The following is a 22,550-nucleotide window of genomic DNA, read 5'->3' as shown; positions in this document are numbered from 1 at the left end:
GGGTCTCCTAGGCAAATTAGCATCTAAGTTGTGACTTCAGGACTGATCCGTTGCGTTAACATCTCTGTGTACTTCTTACATCTGAATCGGCAACAAAAATTCAGCGTACACAAAGTGTTTTCAAATATCCTCCCAGGATGCTTAATACTCCAAAACCAAAATAGACACTCTTCAGATTTTCTTTTTTCTAGGCTGAATATCATTTGAGCAGAGCACCATGTAACGTTCCCGAAACGATACTTATAATTAGCCTCTAGCCTCAAAATGGGAACTGGAAATGCTTTGATAAATGAATTGTAAAGGCCAGCCAGCTAGTTTCGTTGTGAATTGTGGAAACACATCTGTATCCTGTGCTGACATGCTATTTTGTTTTGCTGCAAACCACACAAGTCTGCATCTAGAGAGGACAACATATTAGTCATCGCCAGTGTCCTTACACAGCCTCTTTACAACCCTCGCGCACTGAAATCGCAGGCACGCTCTCACCTTTTCCAGGCTGTCAGTTTACCTGTTACCAACCGCTGTTGCTCCACTGAGATTATCTGTCAGATTCCAGTCCCAGGATTTACAGACAAGCCCTGTTTATCATCTACGATGGCCAAACCATTCATCAGTAAAAGAAGGGCTCAATAAGAGACCGAGCGAGCCTGGGAGCCACCACAAAAAGGCCGAGCCCTGCACAAGTAACGTTGCCTGGGAGGCTGGAAGCAGAAGGTTGCTTTGGAACACCACAGCGCATACATGCAGGAGACCTGCATTTGCTTCGTTTTGATTTTTCGTAATATCTTGCACGTTTGCAGACTGGCATGACTGATACAGATCTGTTTTAAGACAGCTCGTGTCAGGATGGCCAAGTGTCCAGTTCTTGGCAGATGTCTACAGTGACACACGCCTAGTCCGTGGTGCAGACAAGGCCATCTCCTCCAAAAGAGCAAGACTTGAAAGTAAGACCACACAACTCACATTCCTCGATAACCTGCACAACCCTGAAAACAGAAGTGGATAGGCGGCCGTGACAGAAGTTGAGCAACTATGGAAGAAAGGTCTCTAGGGTAAACCTCCCCTCATTTTACCTACATAAAGCACACCAATGAATCACAGGACTATCTGTGCTAGGCTTGTTTTGCTTTAATCAGCTGTGGGTTAATTAAAACTCACGCTACGGCCGTGAGGCAAATACACATCTTCTCTTAGAGAAGTAGTAATAAAGGAGCAGGGAGTAAGTCACAAAGCAAATCAAACGGATGGTTTGGAAAGGGAGAACCAAATCCTCTGCCTCTGCTCAGCACTTTTAACACTGCTTCTTACTTGCCCTGTGCCCCACTCCTGTAGTGACGAGAGGAGCGCTGGGGGACACTTTGGTCGGCCTCAACTCAACATGAAAAGATACTAAGATGAACAACAGGGTAGGGGGACAGGACACCAAAACAAAATTTACAAGCACCTAACAAGTACCACAGTGCTAAAAAACAGCCAACGTGAGTTTTTCAAGAAGAAATAGTGGCATACCATTCTAATTCCTTTAGGAGGATAATTGGATCAGTGAAGAAGAGGGGAGCAGGGGATGGGCTGTATCTTAACATTTTTAAGACCTACAACCCTATTCCATGCAGCTTTCCTATAAGCAAACAAGGGAAATATTGTCTTGCCCTAATTACCATAAGGTTGGTGCACGAACGAGTGCATAAAATACTGCACTGAGAGCACAGTTATCAATGGTTGACTGCCAAACAAGGCAGATACTTGAAAAGAGGTACCACGGGGGTCAGCCCTGGGCTTCAGTCTAGTATTTTCATCAACAATTTGGATGATAAAGCAGAGAGTTCACATAAAAAAATCCACATGTGATATCACGGCGAGGGTGGGAGATGGGCATCACCAGTCCTTTGGAGACCAGGTTTAAAGTTATCTTCCTAAGTGGGAAACAGGCCTAAAGCTAATGTGATAAAATCTCGTAAGAACAAAAGTAAAACATTGCCTCTCAGCAAGAGGAATACAAAGGCAAAAGCGCTGCTCAGAGAAGCCTCCCTCAGAGCAGCTGGCACACCGGCTCCCACGGGGAACAGACTACGCTCCTCCACACGTCCTCCAGCTCCGTCTGCCTGTGACTCCTCCGTACAGACCCAAGTCCCTGTGACAAGGCAAGTCCTGCCAGCAAGGGGCCCACGTGTTCCCTCCAAGCCTCTTTTAGCACTCAACATTTAAAAATCCATTATGGATTAGCAGTATTGTCTAGGAACCTTCCCACACGATCAGTTAACGCCTTATTGCCAAATTATTTGAACCGGTCATTTCTTGTGCTAGGCCCAGATTTGGGCATTGAGACTGAAGTTGTTCAGGTTGTTAGATGCTGCCTGGTGATGACCTGGCGAAGCAATGACAGTCAACTTGATTCCTGTCTGTTTGCAGCCAGGAAAAGAAGAAACACAAATAAAAACTCCTGAACATTTGCTATTCGAGCAGCTGTGGACTATCAGAGTCTCCTCTCAACAATCCAGGTCTCTATTCTGTGGATACATATTCAGGTACGGATGACTTGGGGGAAAAAAAAAAAAACCCACAAAAACCAAAAAAACCCCAGACTTTGCATTTGTCCTTAAACAATAAAAAGCCACGTGCCTTAGTCTTGATTCTGTCCCGACACTGGGAATCCCATTGTTTTAGGAAGGGTTAACGGCCTACAGTGCTAACATTAGGAGGCATCTGTCAGGAATAGTTAGAAACGCTGATGCGCATTCTCCCAACGATTTGGCAGAAGTTAAGCAATTTGATATACCCCTGTCTGGGAAACTTGAAAGATCTCTCCCTAGACTTTTGCAAGCAAAAGACTCCTGTAAGTCCGTGATGCAGCTCTACAAGAAAAGCTACACAATCACAAAGATCGTTACACAGACACGGGAGAAAGTCCCAAACACCAAAGGTTCCACTAAGCCTCGTGGGGGACGCTGCTTCAGCACGTACCGAAATTCAGGAGACAACGGCGGGATAAGGTGAAGCCTGGCTGCCCCGGGACAGGCGACTGGCAGCAGCAGTTCTGTTGGGTGGTAGAGGGAGGAAGGTGAGGACTGGCTCCAGCTCCTCTCCACAGAGGCAGGACTGGCCCGGGGAGTGGAGAGGCCTGAACATTTTCTGCGGCAGGCTCCCTCCCTGCCCCTGCCCCCCCCAGGCACCAGCGGCGGGCTCCGTGAAGCTGCCGTTACACAAGCATGCCCGGTGCCTCTTCCTGTGAGTCCCCGGGAGGGCACGGCCGCTGAGGCCCGCTCTAACTCGGCAGTCGCCGGGCCTGACCAGAGCCTCCGAGCTCTGACACCAGCTCGCCACCGCCGTGGGACAGTGCATGATAAACAGAAAGGAATACTTCCCAAGCGGCCCTAGGCTGACACATCGAAAGGAAAAACCTGCACCACCGAAGTGTAAACTGTCAAGAAAGGATAAATGACTACTCACAAAGTTAAAATTCGGGCTGCAATTCCGTACTGAAATAGTCAAGCAAAACCACGGATAATAGACAGGGCTACATCATAAAAAGTTCTCCATAGGGATGACTAAATCTTGCTGTCACATAGTTATCTGCTTAGATCAGCAACATCTGATGCTCCTGATCCACTGTGGTTGTTTGCAGGCTCGAGCCATAGGCAGCAGATGATTCAAAAGCAAGTTCTTCCTTTGTTTAAACTATCCTGCTTTATAAATGAATTGCATTTAATCACATGATCAAAGCCAGACTTTCTGTCGCTGAAGAAAAACCAATGCAGTTTAGTTGTTACATTTCACAGCTTATGCTACTCCAAACTACTGAAACATTTAAAAGCAGGCAGCATTTTGCCAATCTTCAGACACCCGCAGTCTGATTTAACTACACCCTTACAATGAAAAGTACAAGTCAAACCAAGCTTTCACAAAATTACAAGCAAACTAGATCTGTATTTGTCAAATATCCAGTACTCTGCAAAAATCCTGGCGAAAGTGAGCCTGCACCACTGCTCAATTTGCCGTTTTTTCTTCCACGTAACACCTATGTAATATTCTTTATTATTCTAGTGAGAACATTACACATCTTTGAAAGAGTCAGTTTCGAGGACACTCTTCGATACTTGCTTTAGCAGTGCTTGTTAGTATTGCTTGACTTTGTGCAAATGAAGTCGAGTTTACATGAGAATACTTCCTCTCGGCCAAGGACAGACAGAAAAGTCAACATAAAATCACCCTCTAGTCCCAAAGAAAGAACTAGCTGCCAATTTTGCACCGGGCCAACTGTTGGGACACTAGGGTACAGGAGAAAAACAAGCAAATTAGGACTGAAGTGAGCTCACAAGGAAAGTATTCTGCCCTGAGGGATGTTTACCTCCTAAATGTGGCTTATAGGCTCTTTTACAAATACTGCTCAGACTCGGCAAGATAGAGGAGCAGTAAGATTTTATGCAGCAACAATGATTTCACTTCTGTGGATACACAAGTCTCCCTCTGTTGTTAAAACATGTATTCAAATATATAGCTCATCTGCAACCATTTATGTACATGTAACAGAGAGGTATAGAAAACCTGAGATAAGCAGCCCTTTCTCTTGCAGACATCTGTTTTTTAAAACTCTCATATATCTTTTCATTTAGCTTCAAGTGTAGGGACAGTGCAGCTTTGCTAGGAGCAAATGAGAACGTTTGGAAGAATGAGATTTATTTCTAAATTAAGTTGCTATGAAACGTCTCCCTGCTTTTAACTGTCACTGGTTTTGAATATATTCTATTTTTATGGCTACGGTCCACATGGTTAAAATTGGCACAGTTTTGGTCCAAGAATTGAGAACTATTTCGGCCCAATTCAGGGAAAAAAATACACATGTGCCAGCAAATAAAGGATTCTGTACTGTTAACAAAACAAAGCTGTTAACAGTACAGAAGCTAAAAAAAAAAAAGTAATAATCACAGGTAACATTGCAGCTACTTTAAGGGTTACTTTTTATGAACAACTTTGCAGCATAGTTCTGAGTTGCTAGGGTGATGGGGGGGTGGGGGGTGCAGGGTTGTTTTGTTTTAAGACTCAAATACTCAACAGCTCAAACTCTGCTAGCAAAGTCAACCCCATCTTTCCAAACTGGCAGAAAGACTACCACTATAAACACAGATCACACATTTTCACCTTCCTCCAAAACACAGGAGAGCATTTCTTACCTATTTGGTCCTCAGGAATCAACGATTCAATCGGGGGATCAAGTTCGGAGCTTTGGGACAAATAGTTTTTGACTTGGGTCATGAACTGCCGAATTGTTTGCAGCATATCAGTGCTCGAAACATGGCACTCCTTGTTTTCCTGGAGAAAGCTGACATAGTCCTGCACTAGGCATCCAAAATAAGTGCGTTTGTCCTGGGACATCTCTGCAATTTTCTTTATCATCCTCTTTTCAGGGGTCATGAAGGAACTGAAAACTCCACTGACTTTCCGTAGCTGAGATTTCACAATCTTGGGGAGAACAAATGAACTGTTTCTTTTCTTCTTGGGCTTCAAAGGGGGTGCCATGCTCTCTTGGTCGCTTTCCCCCTCAAAATCCTCCAGGCTGCTGTTAGTGTCCCCCTCATAGCCAAACAGCGGCATGCTCCGGTCGAAGTCCAGTGAGTCGGACGAGGAGGTGGAAATGCTCATGTCGCTCAGTCTCTGCCTGCCTCCATTCCACGGTATGTGTGACTCAGAGCTGGTAGCTACCGTCTTTTTGGCACCCGCTGGAGCCGGCTCGGGCAGGGTTTCACCTGGAACGCCAGCAGCTTCGGGCAGACGCGCCGAGCTGCATCCAGGTCGAATTACCACTGCGGTCTTTGAGCTACCTTCCACCTCCGAGCAAACAGCCTGCTTCTTCAGCCGCGGAGGCGGAATAGGGGTTGGTTTATTCTGCAGCAAATCCAAGCCTCTCCCTTTCTTATGGTTGACTGTTTCTGGCATGCTCGCCTGCTTTATAGTCCTGGAAAGCTGCGGACTCGTGAGGATGCTATTAATAGAAGGAGGTGGCGGCCGGGGTGGGGGGGAGCGAGGCCTCGCTGTGCCATTCACGTCTTGAGTTCTCGGGCTCTGCCTTTTCAGACTTCCACTGACATCCTGGCTGTGCACTTTTAAGAAGAGGGGATTAATGAAACACAGCGCTCCGTTGGTCTGGCTGCACTCCAGCTCCGAAGGCGTTCTGGTTCGTATAGAATGCACTCCATTTATAAGGCAGAGCTGACGCGAGTCTTTACAAGCACTGTCCAAAGGCACAGGCCTACGAGGAGGTGAAGGATCTGGGGGGTTGCTGTTAGCCGGGGAGCTCCAAAAGTCTGAAAATCATCATGGCAGTAATGTCAGAATGCAAAACAGCATGCAGATGGCTTTCAGAACATTCAGCTCAACATCGCCAGTTTCAAGTATTCAGAAATTTAGACGAGCTTTTTTTTAATTCAAGGGGGAGAAAAAAAAACCTCTGAGTGAACCCCTTAAAGCACTGCCAGACATAACTGCATGCTACACTCCTGGGGCCGCTCTTACACTTTTATAAATATCATGACCAATGCGTAGCTTCAAATCAGCCCACTGAACTAAGCTTAAAAATAAACTGAGAATCAAAGAACGGAATGGAAACTGTAACACAGTAATTCATACCAACTCGAGACTGAAGTGAACATAACCTACTCACTAGCATCTCACTTAGGAGAAATAAGCCTGAATTCTCAGCTGGTATTAATAAGCTCACTCCATTAAAGACAACAGCTAGGCTGATTTACACCAGCTGATGGCCACTTACGGCAACTCAGTAAAAATTTTGGTTTGGTTTCTTTTGCTAACAAACAAATGAAACTACACATGAAAAGACAGCTCACGTTTTTCTGTGGTGGGTGCACATATAATGTTTAGCTATGCAGACCAAATGCTTGCGTCTCTTAAGAGCACTGGCCTGCAGCCCTGCCTTTCCAACGGTGACACAGTTTTCCTGAGGTTTTAGACACTTGGCAGCACATAAATAGACCAAACGTGCAGTCCCACTCCAGCAGCATGGAAAACCTGTGCTAAACCAGCAAGTTTCAGCTGCAGCCTCTGCACTTGTCCCAGCAAAGCGTCAGCATGTTTTTGAAACTGAGTCAATGGTAAAGCTCATCAGCTCCTGAAAGTATGAAGATTGAAACCAGACAAGCCCACGAGGACACCGATTGAACTGAAAAAAGGGAGGAATACCAGAGGAGGGAGATTTTGCTAAAATTGCCAATCTTGACACAGCCCCTTTTCCTGTAGTGCCGAGATGCCTCATTTGGGCTGTCGAGCAATGACACCCGGGCCCAACTGCATGAATGCCAAGCACTCCACACAGGGCCCATGCCCAAGAGCTGTGTCTTGCCTATGGGGCAGAAAACAGGAAATGGCCCATGGTAACAGGCCACTGCCAAGGAACGTATGCAGGCACAGACATATTTCTCTACATAGTCATGCAATGCTGCTGCTTCTCCCAGCTGCATGACTTCACATCCTGCCCGCAGATCCCTCAGCAGACTGGCCAGTGTGCCGGGCACGTGGGCTGTTGCAAACACACGTGATGGAAGGGCTGCTGCAGGTGAAACACAAAAGAGACTGAGAGCGGGAATCTTATGGTCAGCACGTGAAACCTTACAGGTTGGCAGCAGCCTTGAAAGCTTTACCACCAGTTCTTCCCGATGTGGTTTGCTGGGCTACATGCTATTGACCTGCCTTGTGCGGTTCTCCCTCCGAGCCTATGGTGTAACAGAGCTCTGACAGGAGCTAGAACCTTCCGTGTTCAGACCAGGGTGTTTTGTGCCTATGTGATGCTTAAGGAAAGCTCACACTTAACAGGAAGGACCCTTGGGAGTTTTTAGGCATCTCTTGGGTCCACAGCATTGAAACGCTGACTTCTGGGTGTGTTGTTCTGCACGTGGACACCTAAAACTCCATCACAATCTCAACTTTGTTGTCTGGTTTTTGCTCACAGAAACTGTGATCTTAATCTAGTGTATAGTAGGTAATTGATCCCAAATACACCAACCACACAGACACTGATCCATCAGTCTCCTCCTCAGCTTTCAAATGTATTAGCTTAAAAAAAACAACACACGCAATGTAGACAGAGACTGTTCAAGAGCAAGAAAACTCTGCATCAAGTAGGCCATGGTGCTCTCAGCTACTGAGGACACTGTGGCTGGTCTGGAGATCTTGCTCAATACCACCATTATCTCCTATAGAGAAACTCACCTAACGTTTAAGGCTTCCAAGTGTCACTGGGAGACTGTCTTCACTACACTGTATCCCAGTCAGACTTTTTCTTTTTTTTTTTTCTTCATCCAAACAGTCACCTAATCACGGTTTCATGTTTGCCTCTGTTCCCATGAAAATCCATACTTCCATCTAATTACCTAAACTTGCAGATAAGCGGTGCAGAAGTCATTTGTCTCCTCTCTAAAACAAATCCCTTAATTGCATTGCTACTGCAGCAAAACAAAACGCAAAGCAGTGCAATACTTCTCTGTGCGTGACTTTGCTGCAAAGTCCCACCAAGTAGTTCTAGAGAACCTCATGCTAATGTTCAGATTTAGATCCACTTCTAAATTAAAGATGATTAAAAAAGAAATCTACTGGGACAAAGACAGTCAATTCTCCCTTCCTGCAAAAGGAAATGAGGCCATTCAGCACTTTGCAGGAGTTGCTCAACAATTCATCTGGGTGGAGCCCGTGCTTCAAATCCCACCAGGCCTTACGTCTCCTGCAAGCTCAAGGTACGTTTTACATTGAGCCTGTATTTTCTTTTGTCATTTTAAAAATCTCTCCGAACCAATGCACACGGATACATTCTGCAGATCTTTCGTATACACTCCTCCCTTTATTAATATGTTACTGCATTGAGCCGCTCATCCCAAAAATCACCATCTCAGATCACATGTCAATCTGAACAGAAGTTTTATTAACAGTGAACCTCAGTTCCTACACTCCCCTGGCAAGTTCAGCAAATTATCAAGGTGGTGGCCTTGCTACGCGAGCCTGAGACCACCATTAGCCCTGGGAGGAGAAGCTACGTGAAACCTCTGTCTGGGGATTGTAAGACTTGCTTTGCCCAAGGTTTGCCAAGAGAGGAGAGGGAAGAAGGAAGGAAGGAAACAGCACTAACAAAAATATCACAGAAGGCAGGAAGACCACCAAGGTCACCGTTTGGCAAATACAAGGTTTGGCCTTCCCAGTAAGAGAAGCTGCTTTTCTAAATGAACTCCATATCATCACTGACCAATACGAACCACTTAAAGACAGAGACTATTTCTTCAAGCTTACAGCAATGCTACAGAGAATGATATTTATGCGGAGAACTACTTACTCAGTCCAAGCTGAGCAAGCTCTTCAAGTTCAGCTTCTGTCTTTGCTGCAGCAATAGCATGAGGCAGCTTCAGGGTGAATGGAAGGACATCCCTGTTGCCAAAGAGAAAAACAATATGGTTTTCACAACAACATCCATAGTTTTAAAAGCATTTGTTTTCAACACTGGCAGTAGCTGAGCTCTGATTATTTTCTTACAGAGCTGTGGCAGGTAGCAAGAGCCTTAAACACACAGCACACAGTGAAAACATTACCAACCCCAGAGCTCCTTTGCATTGGAAAGTGGTGTGAAGTGCAAGTGTCCCAGGACTTTCTTTAGGCTCATTTCCACAGAGCCATCCAATTTTTTCTCCCTTTACAGCAGAAGCTTTTATACTTGGTCTTTTACAAGCATACCAGTCAGATGCAAAAGTGTTATCTGCCCTTAACACTTCAACAAAGCTTCTTATTTTCTAAATACGCTGTTGATTGCTCTCAAAGTTAAATTCCAATTCTGAGAATAAAAACTTAAATAAGTACTTGGGCAGCTACCCTAAAAATTTCTAAGCTCGGATGTTTTGGTGCTACTCTGTTCCTAGGCTGAAGACACAGTTCGTTTAAGAAAGTCCTTATAGTTTATTCTCATATGTGGTTTCTCTTCACTACATTCTAGAAGTTCAATGGATGTTTACAGAGGGAGATGCGTGAACAACAACATAAGCCAAATCCAATGTAAAAAGCTTTTAGACAGAAATTTTAAGGGACAATAATAGTTAACCATATGTATATTCTATGAGTATTACCATCAACCATTACTACACCTCTTGCCTGCCCAACTGGTATCAATACACCCTCAAACAGCAGCGCATGCTAAACTGCAAAATCTGTAATAGAAATACCTATGCAATTAAGAATGGAGCACAGGAATCCTACATAAAACTGGTGTCAGCATATTTTGTTTTTTTTAAGGCTGTGAATAAGTCAACCATCTGTTGTAGCACAGACAGTGGGGGTTTTATCACATAAATATTCTCTATGCTGTATGTTAACTTGTTGAAAAAACAGGATCTCAGAACACCACTCAAATTCAAATCAAGCTAAAGACTGACACACTAGCTAAAAATTATTTGAAAAGACACTTTCAACATTGTACCACCGATAATCCAGAGTCTAGAACACCATCATGGACTCAATATAAAGACAGGTAACCCTTGACTACTTGTACAAACTGACTGGGTAGCTATTGCAGGAAATTCCCTCTGCTTTTAGGAAACCCTCCTGGTTTTGCTGTGAGGTACCAAATGGTACCCTCTCTTTCTCATGACAGCTACCTATCTGCTTCCCTAACTAGTGTATACATTTTCCTCTTGCACCCCTGGCAATCCTAGACAGCTGCCTGAAGAGGACATGGATACTGGGTAGGTACTGCCACTTAAGAAACATTAGGCAAACAAACACTTAGGACATTTCTCCACTGAATGGGGAAATAAGCATCCACTTCCAAAAGCATATCCACAATCAAAGAGTGAGCTTCATTTACCTGGACAGGTTTGCAGCTGAAGTTGTATTTATTACTGGTATCTGTGGGTGGGTGTGCAGCTAAAGTTGCGTTCAAGATGATGCACTAGGAAAGCTTTAACACCATGCCTAAGTTGCAATTGCCACTCTTTTCACTTCCTTCCCCTGCCCCCAAGGGCAGAAAGGAACAGAACAATAAACAGGTCAAGAGCCTGGTTATGTAGTTTTGTATGTGCTTCCTGAATGGGAGGCCTGACTGCATCAGGATACTAAATTCACACTTGGCTGACTGAAATACCATTAAGAAAATTAAAGGCACTCTGCAGAGAGAGGTTCTCAGTTATGATGATACTCATGAGCCAGGCAATAAGCTACTGTGTGTTCGTGGGCTTATTTTTAGCAAATGCAAAGCAACTTGGAGCCCTCAGTGAAAGAAAAGGGATAAACTAATGCAAAAAAAAAAAATCTACATTTGCTGCATGCTCCCTGTAGGCACTTAGAGGGAATTTGCTAGAGCCTGGCTAGTGCGCAGAACTCAAAGGGTGACAAGGTAAGGCATCTCTCATCATTAAAGTGTTTTTAAATGCAGTTTCAGCTCATTTCTCATCTGAGTGCTGACCAATTACTTATGCAGTATAAACGCTTCTTTCATCGCACGCACGTACAGCTTGGCAAAACGGAGGCCTGTAACAAAGGGGGTCTAGATGCTTCTCCACCACAAGCAAAAACAGTAAGCACAGCAACCTAAGTGCATCCCTAGCGAGCGTTTCACACACCGGAAGTCACCACTGTCAGCACTAATTGGCAACCTCTTAGAAGGACCAAGACCATCAAAAGTGCCTCTCTCTCCTCCCTTCAGAAAACATGCAGATGTGCAGCCTGGCCATGTCCTATCTGTGGATAAATATAAGGCTTGAGCATCAGTCTGGAAGTTTTCTCCAGTAAACTAAAGTAAAATTGAAAACAACTTAAAAGATAAAAAACCACCAGCTATTTTTTCCTCTGCATACTACCTGGAAAACAAGTTGGGCAACCATAAACTGGAAAGCTGATGAGGTTGTCTTTGTTGTTCACAATTTACATTCACATCTCTCAGCTGTCATATTCTATTCAGCATGATCTGACATTTTTCCACTATACTACAAAGGTGCTTTTTACTAGCAAGTCCAAAAAATGGACATTGCGAGATAGTTTATGGTGCTTATTAACTGAGTTACAGAGCAGTTATGAAAGCATTACAAGGTATCAGCTAAAGTAAAGTTCAACTTGGCAACACCTCCCAGCTGGGTGGATAACATCACGCTGGCCTTCCAATAATCAGTACAAAATAAGACTGAAGAGACTTTGCTTCCAATTCTCATCTCCTATTTCTCCCATCACCTTCTAAGACTACACAGGAATATTTGTAGATTGGCAACATAAATACCATGCTGAAACAAGTCCTTGAGACTATTTTTCCCCAAGACAGTCTAGCAAACACAACTCAGAACATAACACCATCTTACCTGCTAATACAGTAGAAAGCAATGAGCCTGAATAAATCAGCAAAACTTATTCCAGATCCCTCCAAGGAAAATGCTGCCAAGAAAGTTACAAGAGGCAAAGAATCACACATCTATCCACCATTTCATAGAAAAGCTTAATAAAATGCATCTCAGATTTTTGCATAAAATTAATAAGTTTGCACCATCAAAGTAGCTACTCTTCGGTTAAGAGAAAACAACTGTGTGAAGGAGTACATATCTCTGCTAAAGGCATTTTCAAGAATATACTGACAGTCTTGGCAGTGGGTTAGTTTTTGTATTACAAACATATAGTCTAATTCCTAGGAAAACAGATCAAGTGTGATTAGAATTGCACAACATTTTGCTAATAGACAATAAATCAATAATTAAGCCTTTGTTTGCCCAGTGTGCAAATATACTTAATTTTAAATCTCTTATTTCCTCCTCTTGCATTCCATCCTACTCACTTGTCATCTTCTCCCCAGATGCATTAGCACCTAATGGGAGATGATAAATTTTCATTCACTTAAAGAAAACCATTTAACCTGAAAAGCCTTTAAAAAAAAACCTCAGGCAATTCTGCTTCATGCTATTGGCTTGCACAACGGAGTAGGAAGACACAAGAAATGTCTTTCATTTTTTCCCCCCTCCATACCATTGTTTCTTATTGATATAAATACATGTTCACAGTAATAATGACATAGCAGTGACTGCCATCTCATTTACATTAAGCTCCGATTCCAGTGGCAAATCTCACACAATGACTACAAAGATCAAGGGGAAGAAGCTCTTGGACTGAAACGATCTAGATCCTTTGCCTCTGGACATGACTGAGACCAGAGCAGAAGGAAGAGCATTTATGAAATGTAATGGTAGCCTACGACAGGTTCCTGAAGTACAGGAACGCCGGTCTCTTGAAGCCTCGGACAACTTCTACAAAGGGGCGAACGTGAAGCCTGCGATTGCTTCGGTCCATCCCAGAGTTAGAAAAGTCAGATCACAGGAGTGAATCTCCAGCTGGTGTGGTGCGCACACCATCGCTGTTTCACCCATAGAGGAATGCTTTTGAAATTCATCTCCTAAGGAGAGTACTTCCACCGCTGCAGTCGCTTCAGACATCTGGGCTGAAACAAGGCAGACTCCCGGGCTTGGTGAGGAAAGCCAAAAGCCACACAGCAGCTTTGGATACCTCAGCAATGCCTCTCAGTGAGTAGCAAAGATGTAATTTTGTCAGAACTCCATGCTGTACGGCCAGCTCCCCCACACCAAGGTTCCAGTGCTACTGACTATAAAGTCTGCATGTGAACCAGGGAAAAACTTAAGTCGGGTACTGATCTCTTACTCAACCTTTACACCAAAGGACAGGTCGACCTAGTAATTTACGTGCCCAGAAAAAGGGATTTCCTTAAGAGAGATACTAGCAATGCAAACAGTAAGCATGCAGGTGATCTGGGGCGGGCAAAGAGAAGATGAGTGTTCAGATCCCTGACTACAATTAAAACCTCAGCTATGACTGGTGAGTAAAAATGTCAGTACATACTTCCCCCTTGTGGTAAAATTTTATTCAGGAAAGACAATATGTTATTTTCTAGATGGGAGAGAGGGAGTTCATTAGTACAACAAGCCTACAAACGCAGCCTTAGATCCCACTTTGATCAACTGTCTTTGATAGCTTTCTCTTCTCTTTGCCGTGCCTTGTTGGCAACTGGAACCAAAACCAGACACATAGAACTAACTTTTTGTTGCTGGGGGCAGGGAAGTCAGAGGTAAAAAGGAAAAAAACACTCAACTAAAACTATCTCAGTCTACTAGTAGAAATAGAAGTTAACTACAGACCCTCTGGCTTCAGGGAAGTTTAACTGAAATTACTGCTGATTTTCTCCAGTTTTCACTTTCTTGTTAAAACGAACCATTTGATCCACATATACTGACCAGCTGCAACTTCCTGTTTTCATTCCTATATCTCATACATATTTTTCACATCTTCCCTCTAAAGAGATGAGGGCAGTATTGTTTTGAAACTGATCGGAACTCTAACATTTGCTCATTTCTGTTAGAAAACAGGGAACAAATATAGATGGAATTAAAAAAGAAAACTCATCGATCTCGCATCAGAAACAGTTCCAAAGGGTTAAAATCAATCTAGTTATTACGTTAAAGAAATAAATAACAGAAAACCCCCAAAAACCCCACCACCGCACCCAAATTTGTAGATAGAGAGAACAGTCCCCCGAGTACAAGGAAACGCAGGAACATTTCATTGACAGCAGACAGGATTATAGACTGTGTTTCTACGGAAGAGGATAACTACCCATAATAATCAATGAATCCTGGATTCAGCAAGGTACATAGAAGAAACATTCCAGTCGTGTCCTGCACAGACTTAAGCATTTCTGTATATCTTCCCTTCTGCAGCATATGCCTGACTCACTCGCAGCACCCTCCACCGAAAGCATTGTAGGCAGTCTGGGACACTATTTGCATGACTTTGGGTGTCTTCTGCTGTGGGTTTCACCAATGCAGAGCGCTCCCAGCTGACACAGAGCAACCAACAGCTGAAAAGCATGCAACTCATGACTTACTGTATATGCTTTCTTTTATTGCAAATTCTTTTAGGCAGGACCCACAGTCACCAGGCAGACGCAGAGAGATGACTTTCTTCTGCAGTCTTGCAGATTTCCTAACCAGAAATATCTGTTGTGGAGAAGGCAAAAGGAGATGGTTTTAGCTTCATGACAGATTATAGACAAAAGGAACCAGAACAGCTTCATGATCTCTGATCTATACAAAACGTCTCAGAATTTTACTCGGTTGTTACCGTATCGGGCTCAACACTTGGTGTAAAATAGCAACAGACCATTTAGAAAAGCATCTCATCCTGGTATAACAGACGCATGACACCAAGTCCATCATGCCCTTATCTGAGCTCTTCAGTTTAAGATGCAGCAAATCCCCAGCCCTCAGCCAAGCTGCAGAGTCGGGAGGTGACTGATGGTGGACTTCTCCAGTGTCCCATCAGCCCACTCATACAATCCTTCTGCACCAGGATGGAGGCAGCATTAGAAACATGTTATCGGCCCCATCCAGGCAGACAGGGAATGGTTTCTGTCACAGCAACTTTAATGCAGGCACCAGTGAAGGACCAAATGCTGGCATTTCCAATTTATCTATGGCTTTCTCATTATGGGGGAAATCCATCTGTTACATACAATCCTGGTTAGCAAGGTCCAGCTTTAGAGTTGTAATTGCAACAGTCTAGTTCTCAGCTCCAGAGGACCCCAAACTAGTCCCCAGTATATCAGCCCAGGTAACGGGTCACACTCCAACTGGTCCAGCTGCCAAGCGCTCAGGCAGCCCTCGCTTGGATTACCCAAAGCACAGAAGAAATGGGGGTGGGATGCTGGTTTGTTTGGGGTTTTTACTGGGGGGATGGGGTTGGCTTTGTTGCTGTTGTTGGTTGTGGGTTTTGGGTTTTTTTAAACACTTGCATCAGATAAATTGAAATGTAACTTCTTACCCCAGGAGGCTGGGCCTGCAGAATTTCCATGGCTTCAGCATCATTCAGACCAAGCTGCAGCCACACAGGGTGAGTATGGAGGAGCTTGTCCAATATGCTTAGCTTGTTGGATAGGCTGTCATATCCAGAGTCCCGGGGGCAGCTTTTTACATCATTTTTCTCAGGAGAGATATTATCCATGTCCTTTACTAGGCTGTAAAAAATAAAATAAAAAAAAATTAAATTAGACATGCTAACCTCCTATAAACAATCACTCAGTTCAGCAAACAGAGTTATCACAAAGCTAACGGCACTGCTGGCACTCTGGACTGGTATTTCTCCTACTGGGAATTCATATAATTAGCGTACACAAAAATTCTCTTATCCTTAAAATTTCTTTCACTTGTCCTCAATTTAACAGCTAGCTTTAAGACAAGCCTTAGCATTCTTCTATTAGCCTGTAGAAATTCGGCAATCACTTCAGATACAGGTGTATATGCATGCACGATTGATTGAACATTTCACTTCCTTTCTTTGTTCTGTTCACATTTGGAAAAAACTTCTCTTCAAAGGTATTTATGCAACTCAGGTATTTTTATTCCCAGAGAGACTGCAAAAGCTGCAACCCACAGAAATCTTTCTCTGTCCTGCCTGCCAGGAAAATCTGTTCAATACTCTGACAATGGAGCAACCCACTACTTGTTGCTGATCACTGCACGAAACACAAGCACGTTCTCTGTTTGCTTGTAGGGATTATTTTCACAACAGAAGCCCACAAACTAGCATCACTTCATCTTATCCCCAGACTATGTCTCTGCTCCACCAGCCGCGTCATCTTCGTAGCTGCTTATCCATCTTTGTTCCTCTCAGTTACGAGTGGTCAGAAAGCTCAGTCAGGAGAAAAGAAAAAGGAGAAAGAAAGATAGAGGGGGGGAAAAAAAAAAGAGACAACATCTATATACATATATTTATGGTCCTAATCCCTCTGGCTCTGGATCGACTCCTATGTGAGGAATAAAGGCTAAACTAAGTGTGAATGGGGCAAGCTAATGTAAGGTTAAAATTTATTCGGGGCAGAGCAGCTAAATTTACTGCTAAATTCAGTAACAAAGTACAGTTCTTGGAAGCTACAAATACTCGTTAAGCATTAAAAATCCAAATAAATGAAATACTTTGAGAAGTCCTTTTGCTATGCAAAGCTTCGCCATCATTCATATAATACAGAACACTCAGTACAATTGCACGTGCATTGCTCGTTCAAATTCCTTATGTTTGAGCTAGAAGTACATCCTGTGATTCTTCCAGTGCTAAAAATCACTACAGAATAGTTACAGTAAGAGCTTCCTGCTAACAATATTTGAGGATAGACAAAAAACACCCTGCAAGCTCAAGATCTGATTCCCTAAGATGTCAGGCACAGAGGTTGCGTGGTCTCTACAGACCTCTTCCGATGGCAGAACAGGCCCCGAGCAGCAGAGGACAACACAGCTGCACTTCCCCGCTGCAAACTCTCTGGCAGCTCTGAACTTTGTGTTTTGGACAGGCAGTAAGCATCATTAAGAGCATTTACCACCTTCATTATGCCAGCTATTGTACCCAGAGCCAAGTGCGTTAGAGACTTCACAAGCACAGGAGCACTGAATACTTAAGAACACACAAAAATTCACCCCCCCAAACCCAACCCCAAAACAAAACTCACCAATCAAACAACAAAAAAAACCCCAACAATCAAACTTTTTTTTTCTAGCTTTGGTCAGCGACTTGCAGCATCTCTGGACAGGGCTAGAAAGGAAAGTAAATGGGGCAGAGAACTTTCACTGCATGATCAGGTAAGAATTGGCACAATCATTCAAACTTTTCATTACCTGGATCAATTATTACTACCAGATCACCTGCGTGCCTCTCCCTTTTTGTCATCTTTCTCTGGCTGCTTATTTATGACGTGATGCCTTTTAGATTTGCAAGGCATCTAAAATTCAGATGATCTTCTTTCCCTGAGTGTCAAAAGCTGTTAGCGAGTGCCAATATGCCTTCAAGGGGCACAAAATACACAGAAACCTGTTGTGTGCAGAAAGGAAGTAGTGTTTACATCAGTTACAAACGGGCTCTGAAACTGCCACAACTGGGATCCTGAGTTCCCCTTTCAACCACAGTCCCAGCAGAACCAGTGTTGTAATGTATGAAACTCCACAAAAGTCAAGAGACAAAAGTGTTTTCATGAGCTGTACCTCCGGTAAATACTGCTCAGAAGCTTTCCACTCACCTTCAGTGCCAGTTAGCAACATTACAGACCAAAGATAGCTATGGCAAAGTGCAAGTATACATTGACGCTGGCTGCAGGCTTAACTAGATATAACTGATTTCCATTCCTTGGTCAAGGGGTGGAAACTAAACGTGTTGCAGAGGGAACAAGTCTGAGAGGGAAGATTTTCCTGCCTACAAAAGAAAGTTACGTCACGTGCAAAAGAAGGTGCACGACTGGTATCAGCCATAAGGCCTGGCACTGCTTGCTACCACGAAACAACCTACAGCTAGTAAGAGTTTACACGTGTTCGGAGGGTCACAGTGTTCCTCTTCGGTATGGCTGGCTTCATGTTGTCAAACACACCCAAACCATTATAAACCGGAAGATTAATTTGAATAGGGGGCTGCCGGGTTTTTGGAACCTCCAGGTATTTATACACGCAAACCCTCCCACGTGCCAAGATCTGAGGAGGAATGCAACGTGTGAGCCCACACCTTACTGACCTAGATACACACGCACCTTCTTGTTGCAGCTGCTTCTGCCCCCTCAAGGAATAAGCCAAAGATTACAAGTATCTATCACGACAAGACTTTCTGCCACTCCTAAACATTACCAGTACAAATGACCCCGAAGTACCTCAGCTAGATCAATACTAGTATGTTATTGCAATCCACAGGAAGGTAAACTAGGAACAAACAACACTTAAAAAAAAATATTTGCTATCCAAGTAATAGAGAGACAGAGAGAAGGATCAGACCTGGTGAACTCTGGCAAGAGCATAGCTTGGAAAAACCAGGTCTGGCAAACCACATTCAACCTAGAAGCCGCCACTTCCCAGGGCCCAGGAGGTAAATGCAGCCAAAAGTCTGTTTTGACAGCATGTTTGCAATGGTCTGGCACTACGGAGCACCATAGTCTGAGTTAGGTTTTTATTCTTAAAATTATTTTAATTAATGATCCAGACACTAAACATACAAACCCTGACACATGGGAGTTCTTGAAATTTGTCCAGTCTTAGAGTTAGACTGTAAAATTATTTGGGACTGGGATGTGCGTGTAACTTCTTTGGAAACAATAGCAAGGCAAGAAGAATCATTTGAATTCCTCAGGATCACCTGATTAATTCAAGTGTACAGAATAAGAAGTTGTTATAAACTAAATGCTAGCAAAATAAGCTGTATATTATTCAACAATTAACTTTCTCTCCTGGTTTTACTTTTGGGTTTTTGGGATTTTTTCTTTGTGTGGGTTTTTTGTGGGGTGTTTTTGTTTTGGTTTGGTTTTTTAACTGTGACTCCAAATAGAAGACAATCCAACTAGGTCACATTAAACTCAAAATCAAAACACAAATCAACCTCCATGGATGGTCTACTTTAACACAGGGGTACTACACTGATTCCTCTCCAGTGGGAGAGGAGTGTCAACACAACTCACAGTGAATTAAAGAAAACGCATGATTCATGCAAGTTTACTTAGATTTGAGAAAACCCATAAACGTGTGGGAAATAAACAGAGGTAACCGCCAAGATAAACAATTCGGAGCTGCATCCTGACTAGACTCAGCTCACAGTAAAAAGGACAAGGAACAGGTTGAAGGCTGTAACCAGGATGATCCTCTCCCTCACACCCACAGGCCTGTGACATACACCTTGATCACACCCTCCTGCTCACTACAGCCATTTTCTTTTGGTCTCTCAAATCCTACCTTTGCCTCTTGCTCTAACCTTGTAAAACCTAAACTTCTAATATTTCTCCCATTTTTTTTGCAGGACTTGGAACAACGAGCCGATCTGCTCTCAAACGACCGCCAGCCTCCTGCATTGACAAACACTGGCCTGAGGAACGGACTCTTCTCTCTTTGGGATTATGGACACAGCGAAGGTCCGTCTGGCTTTGCGCTCACAGGATGACTAACGCTGTTCTGTAGGTTTGCCGTGTTGAATCAAACTAAGACAGCTGCTGTAGGATTTACACACACCCACCCCCCTCTGCAGAGGAACTTACCCACCCTTCTGAGGGCATGAAAGGAGTTGTAGGAAGGACCTAGATGACCATCAAATTTGAGGGATGCTCCCTCACTATGGAGAAGGCTGGTTTTCAGCCCAAAGGAAAGAGCAAAGCTGGATTTAGCCTGTCATCCCAGATGGAGGGTCATAGTGACAGACCAGGTTTTATACTATAATGATGATAAGGACTCTAACTTGCACTTGAATGTGTCCACATTCCCTCACTCCATTTTTTGCCTGGATTGGTCTCTGGTTTTAGGGTGCTTGCACACCAAGATCATGTTACCCAGGGGGAGGGAGAGAGGGAGAAGAGGTCTGCTCTTTGCCCATGGCAGTAGGATGCTCAGCATCTCCCCAGCGATGCAACTTAACCTTTGCTGCCCACTCGTTGCCATGGTGCAGAAGTTTGCAAAACACGGCTCTGTGTCCAGATTCATCGCTCTCCCGCTCCGCTGTTACTCAGCGGCAAGGAATATTCCTCATTTCCTTCCCAGTCACAAGGGCAGAAAGAACAGCAACAGGCAGGTAAAGTAAATCTGTCTAAAATTGCAGATGAATGTGAACCTTGTTCAGTCCCACCAAAGGCTCCCCACAGTTAATCCGGTGTGCCGGTTTTGGCTAGGGGACAGTTAATTTTCTCCACAGCAGCTAGTATGAGGTTATGTTTTGGATTTGTGCTGGAAACAGTGTTGATAACTCAGGGGTGTTTTAGTTACTGCTGACCAGTGCTTACACAGTGAAGGGCTGTTCTGCTCCTCACACCGCCCCGCCAGCGAGTAGGCTGGGGGTGCACAGAAAGTTGGGAGGGGACACAGCTGGGACAGCTGACCCCAGTGACCGAAGGGATATTCCATACCATATGATGTCATGCTCAGCATGTAAACTAGGGAGAAAGTTGGCTGGGGGGCTGCTCTTCAGGGACTGGCTGGGCATCAGTCGTGGTGAGCAATTGTTTTTCATTTGCATCACTTACCTTTCTTGGGTTTTATTTCCCTCTCTTTTTGTTAGTTTCCTTTTCATTACAACTGTAATGAGACCGAGTGCCTCCTAGAAGGCCACCTGGATACCACCAGCCACATCAGGTGTGCTCCCCCATCCTACGCGGACCTGGGCTGCCGCTGCACGCAGCAGCTCTCCAGTTACCCTTTTGAAGGTCACCTGTACAGCGCAGCTCAGAACTTTATCACAATTGCGGCCTTTTCTGACGACTCCACTCCTTTGCATTACTGAGAGATGTGTCTGCGCTGGGAAAAAGCCCAGGCATCAAACACCGTGGAATATTGAAACGGATTACTTGAGCATCTCACTTAAAACACATTTTTTACAAGCCTCTTTCTTTGCCTGGCTTTTACATGTTTACAAGCCAAATTTGTAGGCCCAGTTACTTGAATCATTCTCAATACTGCTTGGGCCACAGATGCAAAAGAGGGAGACAAGTCCAAAATATAACTGGGGGGGAAGAATATAAATCTGAAAGTCACCACACAACCACAAAAAAAACCCCAACAAAACCAACAAAACCCAACAAACCATAACACTACAGCTACAGACATGCTATTTCATGTACTTATTTTTTTGAATACAGTTGAGAGCTCTTGCAGCTCCTGCCTTTCTAAAACTTTTCTGGGTGCATGCAGATATATGCTAAGGTGAAAAAACCACCAAGGAAACAGACATTCCTTTTAGCTTAAATTTCTCTAGATGCAAATCCAAACGCCACATCTGAACAACAATCTACCAATTTCTGAACAGCAGAACGGACAATAATAAAAGCAACCTACATTAGTTACAAAGTTTTCAATTAACTACAAAGAAATGAACTTAGGACAGTAAACACATCCTTGTGGGGACTCTAGTTTAAATAAGAACTCTGGAAAACCTTAGTTGAAATTACTGTAATCTTGCTATGTACCTCTATATAAACAAAATATATCAGTGCATAACGAATTATATAAATTTATACCATCTTTGATACAACTTCTTCCTTACATAGAAGCACACAGTTCAGAATTATGTAGTCATACAAAAATTTACCTCAATTTATTCAGATTTCATACTTTATGTTTATCATCTTAAAAGTGACAGAAAAGAATTAATTTCTTTTTTTATTGGATAGCAATTATTTCAATGTGAAATTGAATTAAGTAGTCATCAAAATTGCATTATTCACTTTTTTATGTTAGCTTTACTTACATATTTCAATCAAAACATATTTTGCACTCAAAATTAACAAATTCAGTTTTAAAAAAAAAAATCAGTAAAAAAAAATCCCCATGGTCTGTAAAAAGGGGAGATTTAATTGACTGTTTCCAGCTAAGTGTTTCCACCAAGATTTTAGAACCAGATCTTAGTCCTTCACGCATATGGTGTATTCAAAGATACAAGAAGCCTTTTCTTAACTCAAAATTAGCTAATGATTGTTGAAATTAATTAGCTGAACCCATCAAAATGGAGAAAGTATCCTTTCCGCCCCT

General features: G+C 43.5%; 1 protein-coding gene across 1 annotated transcript in view; it reads right to left on the bottom strand.

The window, feature by feature from the left end:
• RIN2 (Ras and Rab interactor 2) overlaps window positions 1–22,550 on the bottom strand; it is a 264,998-nt gene that overhangs the window by 12,794 nt on the left and 229,654 nt on the right. The window contains 5 exon segments of the mRNA XM_075749984.1: window positions 5,169–6,299; window positions 9,329–9,420; window positions 12,330–12,402; window positions 14,912–15,023; window positions 15,847–16,039. Coding sequence (XP_075606099.1) covers window positions 5,169–6,299; window positions 9,329–9,420; window positions 12,330–12,402; window positions 14,912–15,023; window positions 15,847–16,039 — 1,601 coding nt within the window.

Source organism: Balearica regulorum, chromosome 3 (assembly GCF_011004875.1).
Source record: "Balearica regulorum gibbericeps isolate bBalReg1 chromosome 3, bBalReg1.pri, whole genome shotgun sequence".
NCBI lineage: Eukaryota > Metazoa > Chordata > Aves > Gruiformes > Gruidae > Balearica > Balearica regulorum.
This window is presented reverse-complemented; position numbering and strand designations above follow the sequence as displayed.